Consider the following 9608-nt stretch of genomic DNA (forward strand, 5'->3'; position numbering starts at 1 on the left):
CTATCCATTATCATTAGAAAGGGGCGGATCGGCGCTTAGGGGCGGGCAGTGCTCCTAATGGGTGCCCCAGTGCTCCTAATGCACCGAAATGGCTCCAAGAGGGAGGTTAGAGACATACCTTCCTCCTCGGTGTCTCCTTTGCAGTAGGCACACATCAGCAGGTTAGGTCACTGACATTGGCTTGTTTGGCTTTTATCTTCTACACAGCCTGCTCGAGGTTGGCGCCATTGTCGGTGGCGCTTGTTCTATGCAGGGTAATCATGGGTCTAGGGGTCATATGTCCCTATAAGAACATTTGGTCTGGCATGCAATACAAGTACTGGGGATAACATTAGCTGTGCAGCTAATAAAATGACACTACTGCACATGCACACACCTTGTTATAGAATGTGCTGCATTGACTCCCCTGGTTTTCTGGGCAGAAAATCTTTCTATTTTCCAAACTTACAGGATATAGTTCTATCATCATGTCTACCACTGACGTCATCCTCCTCCCCTATAGCCCTATCCCCAGGGATTTCCCAGCACAGCCTACAGACCTCATCAGCTAAACAAAAGAGACGTGTTCTTATAGCAGTGCCCAAACCCAAAATGGCTCCCCCAGTGCACACGATGACGACTCTCTACCAGCCAATCACAGAAGCGCTAGTCAGCGCTTTCGTACGCCACCCCTGACCCTGGAACGGAAATGACGTCATGACCGCAGGCTGCTCCCGCATGCCATTTTGGAAATGGGCCAGTGAACGTCGAGACTACACTTTACAACAATAGAGGCCGACTCGGTACACTCCTCAGAGCTGACATTCATTTTTATTTACCACTCACACTGAATTATTACGTTGGCCACTATGGGTGTGCAAATTCTTTCGTTTATTATGTACGCGTGCCAGCACTTAAGATGGCCGCCCGAGCTTTCCGAGCGCGTCCTAGGTGTGGAATGTCGCTAAGCGTGGCAGGAAGCGGAAGTCGCCGGGCTCCCTTTCTTCCGGTTACTGACGTGTGGGTGAGCGGTGTTCGGTGACGTGTCTAGGGAGCTTCTTCAGTGCTGAGAGCGGCGGCGGCCAGTCAGTCCGAAGAGAGAGCGCCGAGCATCCAGACCGCGCTCCCGAGCCCGACACCAGCACCCGGCCCCCACAGCCCCCAACAGCAGCGGCCATGGGCAGTAAGTATCCACAGCGCCTCTGAGTGACGGCATCTCCGGGGGGATGGAGACTGGCCTCTCCTGAGGATGGAGCGCTCCCCTCGGCGGCCATGGCCATCACTAAGCTTATATGTGTAATGTGTGTGTATATATATATATATATATATATATGTGTGTGTGTATGAAGGAGGGCTATTGATGCTGATCTCCCTTCCTAATGGAGATCTGCTCCCAGGTCACTCACTCACTTCCTATGGGCATGTAATCAGCTTGGGGATACCTGTATTCATCTGTTTAGTGTGAATTGCCACAAATGCAGCGTTTACTATGAAGGAGAGAATAACCCATGCAGCAGATCTCCCTTCTCTACAATAGACATTACAGTTGTAGATCAGGTGGAAGGTTTTCCTACCTTGTGTGGTGGTCCAGGTGGCGAGTATAACACACAGCACCTCTGCTCCTTTTGTGTCGCTTATGATGGCCTCTTCTAGTAGACAGGAGTGTGCTGCTTCCCTAAACCTCTCCAGCCATGCACCCACTGAAGGATCAGCTGAGCCCTGTCCCTGCTTTATAGAGAATGTGAGAGTGGCTCCATACACTGTATGCTTAGCCAGGGATGTAGGGGGACAGTGCTCACCTACCTGGTCCCGTCTGCCGCTCCTTTCTCAGCACTAGATCCAATAGTGTCACTTCTGTGTATAGGGAAAAGTTTTCGAAACATAGAAGATTGTCGGCAGAAAAAGACCACTGGGTCCATCTAGTCTGCCCCTAGTATTTTCTTTCTTATTATCTTAGGATAGATATATGTTTATCCCAGGCGTGTTTAAATTCTGTTATTGTAGATTTACCAACCACCTCTGCTGGAAGTTTGTTCCAGGTATCTACTACTCTTTCAGTAAAATAATATTTTCTCATGTTGCTTCTGATCTTTCCCCCAACTAATCTCTCACTGTGTCCTCTTGTTCTTGAGCAATAAGATTTTAAACCTTCTAGGTATTGTTATAGATATAGTCTATTCCTATACAACCTGGGTGGATATCGTTATGCCCCAATGTTATAATGGACACCATGCAAATAAATATTCTTTTTAGGACCTAATCTTCATCTGGGAAATCCATTGACCTTAATGTGTACCATGGACAGCTTGATTGTTAATGCCTAGTGTCCACTCTCCAGTGCTCGGCGTGCAGCAACCATCTTTTCCCTGCCAGTAGTGCCTAGAAGCATTAGAAGCTTTGTAAGGTTACCATGGGGGCTGTCTGTGTCAGTAACATGTGTGGCCTGTGCAACTCAATCCACCAGCAACACATTGCAGTCAGCTGTTGCAAGTTCTGACACTGCGAGCAATATGTGCATCTGGGATCAATGAAGATTACAGCAGGATAGATGGACTGCATCCTTACAGTGGATAGGCTTCTCTACATTGAGCTGTCAGACCTTTCCTCCTACATGTAAGGGCAACGTAGAAATATGTGCAACCACCCCCAGGCTGTGCAACATCATCCAGAGATCCTTTATAAGTATAGTAATAGTCTGTAAGCTGATGCATGCAAGCAGGGCCCTCACTCCTCATGTATGGATAATTATATGTATATCTCTGTAATGTCTATTTTTTGTCTATGTATGTCCCCCCAGAATTGTAAAGTGCTGCGGAATCTGTTGGCGCTATATAAATAACAATTATTAAAAAATATTATTATAAGTAAATGGTTGTTGTAATATACGCTACTAATGAACATAACAGCTATGTCTCTAACCCCCAGCATGCTTTGACAGCTATAGGCGTGCAATATGCCCCAAACAATATCAGTCATCAGAGCAGGTCTGGACACCCCCCTTACTCCTTAGATGGTTGGCAGGTTTGACCGACATTTCTCTAAAGTTTATAGGCTCCTTTATTGCAAGGATGTTCACACTTTGTGGAGCCAATTAAATTTGTACTTTTAGCATACACAGTGTGTTGACTAATCTGCCTTTAAGATTAATGGATACGTTTATCCACCAGTTTAACATAATGTTGCCAGGAACACGTCAGTCCACAGGCTGCACTTCTGCAAATATTTGACCATTGTAGACCAGTAATCTACCTTTGTTGATATGTCAGCTTATCAGACACTTGTATAACCTTCCCCTGTTGCTCTTATTATAAGAGCAGTACTCCACGGACGGATCCATCCTATGTAGTGAACCGTAGTCTTAAAGCAAGGCTGTGCTTTGGAAAGTCCATAATTGCTAAGAGAGTCCCATGACAATAAACTGATCGCAAAGTGTCCCTTAATCAGCTGTAATCTGTGCCAAAACCTGGCAGTAAGTGTTCAGTATCCATGCAGTGCCACCACATGGACGTTTAGAGGGTCTTGTAGATGTGCCATAAATGTCTGAGATAGGAATACCCATCACATCATTGGGTTGTGTGGTATAGGACAGGTCCTCCAGAATGAGACTGTCTACCACCAAGAGATGAAAATCCTGAGCAGAGAATTCCTTAGAAAAGTATAAAGAAATGGAATTTGTAAGCAAGAAAATCCCTTTAATCTGAAATGATGATGATGATTTTAATGTGACCTGACTTTTTTTCTTTTTCAACAGTCAAATTTCTTGAAGTTATTAAGCCGTTCTGTGCAATATTGCCAGAGATCCAAAAACCAGAAAGAAAGGTAAGTAATGTTGTTTGGTGACAAAGGTTAATGTGGGTCAGCGGGAATTCTCAGCTTTACAGATGCTATTTATACTGTAGGAGTCACTAGCAGTGCCCACTGTCTCTGCTATTATACTGTAGTAGTCCCACCATTGCTAGTGCTGCTATAGCGAGACGCCCATCTGCAGTAACTCAGTAATTCCTACCAATGGGGATTATTTAGAATGCCATGTAAAAGCTTAGTGTTTTCCCATGAGTTATTTAATGTTTGTACTTAACCAGTGTCTTTTTTTTTTCCCCTTCCAGATCCAGTTTAAAGAAAAAGTATTATGGACGGCGATCACCCTATTTATCTTTTTAGTATGCTGCCAGGTAAGCACAGAACCTAATTTCTCTAACTTTTTTCTTTGTTCCACCAATTCACTGAATTTAAGCAGTGTGGATTGGTTCAGTACTATTCTTGTGCTACAGCCCCCACAGCACCAATGAACACGTGGCTTGCACAGTATTGCGGCTCAGTCACATTCACTGGCTGCAGTTCTAGACATCAACATGTCATGTGGATAAATGTGGCGCTATAATAAGGGGCTGTGCTCCAAGACTGTACATGCAGATTCCTTGTGTTTAAGATTTTTTTTTTTTTTGTTCCAGATTCCCCTCTTTGGTATAATGTCATCAGATTCTGCAGATCCCTTCTACTGGATGAGAGTTATCCTGGCTTCCAACAGAGGTAAGATAAGTCTTTGGATTGTATACAGGATTTAGTGCATTAATAAGGGTAGAGCTATATCTGTGCTGATGGTATTTAGTGCCTCCCCAGGTTTCTAGGTAGTGAGTATTAAGTAAATAGACAGTGTTACAGGAGATCTTACTAGAGATTCTCTAACATCATGCACTGATTAATTTGTTAACTTCCCTTACAGGTACCTTGATGGAGTTGGGTATTTCTCCCATTGTCACCTCTGGTCTCATCATGCAGCTCCTGGCTGGTGCCAAGATCATTGAGGTTGGAGACACACCAAAAGATAGAGCCCTTTTCAATGGAGCACAGAAATGTAAGTCAGCCTTATTGGTGTTTACTGGGATTCTGAGGATGATATATTACTAAAACTATTAGATTGTACTGCCTAGATTTTCTTTTAGTTATTAGAGCCGGATAATGTGTCCCCCCCCCCCCCCCCACCTGCTTTTTTTTGTTCATTGTTATGGGGGCTGCCATTTTGCTTGAGCTGTTTTTAACAGCATTTAGTCACATGCTTTACCACAAGACCCATGGACTTTGTGACCTTTAAAGAGGTCATTCCACAGGAAGATGCTGATGGCTTATTCCCAAATCCTGTATTCCACTGATGCTGCGGACTGGGAAGCCCTGGAGATGACTGCCGTGTGCCTGCATCATTGCCGTGAAGACTCGGACACTTTCCCTGCTCCTGGCATCATATTAATACATGATGCAGGGCAGGGAGAGAGTCCACTACAGTGCTTCCCTGTCCAAAGCGTCTGTGAAATATGGAACGTGGGAATAAGAGGTCTCAGGAAGTCTTATTTCCACGTCTCAGGAAGTCTAAGCTTATTTTGAAACCTAGTGGTTGAAATGAAAACTGCTAAATTTCAGGATTATTTTACAGTTTTGACTTTAGACAAGTCATTTGTACCATGACTTCAGTTTAAAACTTAAATCACACAGGGAACATGATTTGTATTGTGCGTTTTCTGTTCAGCAGTGACACATACAGAATACTTAATCTGTATAAAACCTTGCTCATTTTTTCTTTTGGACACTAGAAACAATGCAGAAAAGTAACTAACTTCATACTTATTATAGTAAAACCCCTGTAATATTAAGCCTATTCATACATAGCACTGTTTTCCTAGACTCTCCTTAAAGGTTCAGATCAGTATTGAAGTACAGTACATTTTCCATCATTGATGTTTGGTTTCAAATGTGTAATATTCCTCCTTCCAGTGTTCGGTATGATCATCACTATTGGTCAGGCTATTGTGTACGTCATGACTGGCATGTACGGGGATCCCTCTGAGATGGGTGCTGGCATCTGTCTGCTCATCACTATCCAGGTAAACCTTCATAGTCGTGCTCCACCTAATACACTGACTTTAGTAGATGTTCCATTTTCTTGGGGATAACTAAATCATATTTATTTTTTGCTTTCAGCTGTTTGTTGCCGGTCTTATTGTCTTACTTTTGGATGAGCTGCTGCAAAAGGGCTACGGTCTGGGATCTGGTATCTCTCTCTTCATTGCTACTAATATTTGTGAGACCATTGTGTGGAAAGCCTTCAGCCCAACCACAGTGAACACAGGCAGAGGTAAGACAGTGGAGATTGTGTTATCCATAAATGTTTGTGTCTGAAAACATACATCAGTAGAATTAAGGTTCTTCTGCAAAGTTACGTATTCCCTTGTTCTGACTTGTGGATTGTGTTGCTGTTCTTCAGGCACTGAGTTTGAGGGAGCTATCATTGCCCTGTTTCACCTGCTCGCCACTCGTACTGATAAAGTCCGTGCTCTCCGGGAAGCCTTCTATCGCCAGAACTTGCCCAACCTCATGAATCTGATTGCCACCATCTTTGTCTTCGCTGTGGTAATATACTTCCAGGTACGTTCTGCCCCACACGGTATATCCTACAAACTGATGTACAGTGCATTAATAGTATGGGAGTGTTACACAATGCTGAGTTCCATATGTTGCTGTTCTGCTATATTTATTAAACATTATAATCTGTGTATTGCAGGGCTTTAGAGTGGACCTCCCCATCAAGTCTGCACGCTACCGTGGACAGTACAACACTTACCCTATTAAGCTGTTCTATACCTCCAACATCCCAATCATCTTGCAGTCTGCCTTGGTCTCCAACCTGTACGTCATATCTCAGATGCTGTCTGCTCGTTTTAGTGGAAACCTGCTTGTCAACCTTCTGGGGACATGGTCTGTAAGTATCTGTTGACCTGACCAGACCTTTCTTTAGCATTCTTGGTTACTAACATCACTGTTTTTAGGGTGGTATTACACGGGCCCGATAATACCTGTAAACGAGTGCCGATCTGCTAGATCGCGCTTGTTTACTGGGCCTATTACACGGCCCGATAATCGTTTAACAAGGGCTGCAAGGACATCGTTACCGATGTCCTTGCAGGCCTTGCTTAAACTATATACTTTACCTATCCACGCTCTAGGGCTGCTGCTGCGGTCCGCTTCTCCCCGGGTCCTGCACGCTCTAGCTTAAGAGTGGCCTGTCAGCTGACAGGCCACTCTGAAGTTAGCACGCGCGGGACCCGGGGAGAAACAGAGCGCAGCAGCAGCCCTGGAGCGTGGACAGGTAATGTAGATCGCCAGTCGTCAGTTGCACATAGCTGTGCATGGTTGGCGCCCGACAAATAAAGGTTCTAACCTATATCAACGATCAGCCGATGACAACGATTATCAGCTGATCGTTGTCTTTATTACACGGAGCGATAATGGGCCGATTAATGTTCCATGTAATAGTACCCTTACACTGTATGTTGGATCAGTGTACTAACCAAAATGATGCAGATTCTGTCAGGAAAATAGGGCAAAAAAAACTATACAAACCTAATGCTGTTTAAACAAAGTCTTAGCTTTAAAAAAAAAAAAAAAAATCTAAAAAATAAGAATAAATGTATTCGAACCTCCTCTCTCAATTTTTAGGACACTTCCACTGGTGGACCAGCGCGAGCCTATCCAGTGGGTGGACTGTGTTATTACCTCTCTCCGCCGGAATCGTTTGGTTCGGTGTTGGATGATCCGGTTCATGCTGTAGTATATATTGTGTTTATGCTAGGCTCCTGCGCTTTCTTCTCCAAAACCTGGATTGAAGTATCTGGCTCTTCAGCAAAAGATGTGAGTGTCGGCCCCTTGGCTTAACATGTTGCTGCTCTGGTATATTTCATGCACAGTTAATTGACAATTGTATTGTCTACAGGTTGCAAAGCAGCTTAAAGAGCAGCAGATGGTAATGAGAGGACACAGAGAGACATCCATGGTGCACGAGCTGAACAGGTGAGTGGTCGATTCACTTCTGTGTAGGGGAGATAACACCATTCTAGATCTACTGCAAATGCAAGTAATTTCTGTTAACTTGGCCAAAGCAATAGTGTTATACTTGCCATGTGACCAATAGCAGCCTATCACTGGGTGCAGCAGTGGTTATAGTCGGAATAACAGTGACCAAAGCCTAAATTTCTCCTAGTTTATTATGATATCTTATTAACCACTTTATAGTATTTCAATGCTACTGTTTTGAGCCCATCTGTCATGTTTCTCACTGGAGTTTACTGTGGCACAGTTGATGCCTATTCCATCTGTAGACACATAGGGATGTAGTACTTATAATAGGAAGATAGCCATAACTTTACATTAAAACCTAATGATAACAGGGGGTGGGCAGTATAGATTTTCTCTTCCACTGGCCCCTGATATTGCAAAGTGCAAATTAATAAGGAATACTAATCTGCATTTTTTTTCCCCCTGCACTTTAGGTATATTCCAACAGCCGCTGCCTTTGGTGGTCTTTGTATTGGTGCACTCTCTGTCCTTGCTGACTTCTTGGGTGCCATAGGTTCTGGAACTGGTATCCTATTGGCTGTCACCATTATCTACCAGTACTTCGAGATCTTTGTCAAGGAGCAGAGTGAAGTCGGAAGCATGGGCGCTCTACTCTTCTAAAACCATAATTTTTTTTTTTAAGCAGTCATTCTGCAGGCCCAAGATGTGAGCTGATTATGTGACTTGGAAAACTCCGTTCTAAGTGTGTATTCCAGGGACTTCAGAAAGGGTCAGACACATCACTGAGTTGGTGTCCGTTCACCAGTGACGTCCTGAAACAAAAACCCTGTTTGTTTTTTGTTTTTCTTATTATTTTTGGCCCATTTTTATAAAATTGTGGACAATGTGCAAGAACTTTTTTTTTCTTTCCCAGGAAAACTATTTTAATTTTCACTTATGAGCATGGATTCAAACAGGGCATCTATTTAAGTCTCTTCTCATAGACTTAAGTCATCCAGTTGGTTAATGCGTCTGTACAGAGTTGGAGCAGAGCTTATGGGTATTATCATTTTTTTTTTTCAATAAAACCTTTGAAAACAAGTGGTTTTACGTTGTTTCACCAAAGTTTTCTTTTGAAGAAAAGGGTTACAAACGACTAAAAGATGGCAGATGTTCTCCATGTGAGTCAGACGTAGTTATTACAAGTGATGTAAGTTTTACAAGTGATGTATCTATTACACTGAAAGATCCACATCCATATATCCCAAGAATAATAGGGGATAAGCTGATTGCTGGGGGTTCTCATGATTGTTAGATTGGTGTCAGTAACCCCTGCAATGAATGGAGCCCTCCCCACCACCCATACACTTTTTTTGGAGACACTGAGCAGTTGTGGCAAATGGAATAGTCTCTCAAACTAATATGCAATTCATATGTTGTGGATGTGTCTGTATCATACAGCCAAAACATTCAATCAATTCCTGGGATTGGAATTCTGATCCCTCTGTTTGGTTGTTATGGTTTCTTTTTCTGCCATATACAGCCGGACACAGATTTATAGGACACATGATATCATAAAAAATGAAAAGTTAACATCTAAGCAGCTAAACTACACATTGTATCACAAGTAATGAGCACCCACACTGCTCCATAGTAAGAAAAAGTTATAGGGGGCTAACTTTTTTTTTTTTTAACCCCTAGACGACCCTGGACGTACAGTTACGCCCAGGGAGTCTGTCACCAGACGACCCTGGGCGTAACTACGTCCAGGGTGTTTATCGCGCTATGAAGCACGCTTCACTGGA

At 43.4% G+C, this 9608-nt stretch overlaps 1 protein-coding gene across 1 annotated transcript; it reads left to right on the top strand.

Annotated features, from left to right (window-relative positions):
- The first annotated feature begins 967 nt into the window (after nucleotides 1-967).
- SEC61A1 (SEC61 translocon subunit alpha 1) lies at nucleotides 968-8904 on the top strand. The gene is made up of 12 exons (XM_069966741.1): nucleotides 968-1162; nucleotides 3731-3798; nucleotides 4086-4151; nucleotides 4431-4509; nucleotides 4703-4834; nucleotides 5746-5855; nucleotides 5953-6106; nucleotides 6236-6396; nucleotides 6533-6730; nucleotides 7468-7659; nucleotides 7742-7818; nucleotides 8298-8904. The coding sequence occupies exons 1-12, from the start codon at nucleotides 1156-1158 to the stop codon at nucleotides 8482-8484; spliced, it is 1431 nt and encodes a 476-aa protein (XP_069822842.1). The 5' UTR covers nucleotides 968-1155; the 3' UTR covers nucleotides 8485-8904.
- The last annotated feature ends 704 nt before the right edge of the window (nucleotides 8905-9608 follow it).

The sequence above is a fragment of the Dendropsophus ebraccatus genome, chromosome 4 (assembly GCF_027789765.1).
Source record: "Dendropsophus ebraccatus isolate aDenEbr1 chromosome 4, aDenEbr1.pat, whole genome shotgun sequence".
Taxonomy (NCBI): Eukaryota; Metazoa; Chordata; class Amphibia; order Anura; family Hylidae; genus Dendropsophus; species Dendropsophus ebraccatus.

Bases quoted from the DNA above. Each gene is read 5' to 3' on its own strand.
- SEC61A1 (XM_069966741.1), top strand. The intron at 5,856-5,952 runs GTAAACCTTCAT...TTTTGCTTTCAG, and splicing joins GTCTGCTCATCACTATCCAG to CTGTTTGTTGCCGGTCTTAT. The intron at 6,397-6,532 runs GTACGTTCTGCC...TGTGTATTGCAG, and splicing joins CTGTGGTAATATACTTCCAG to GGCTTTAGAGTGGACCTCCC.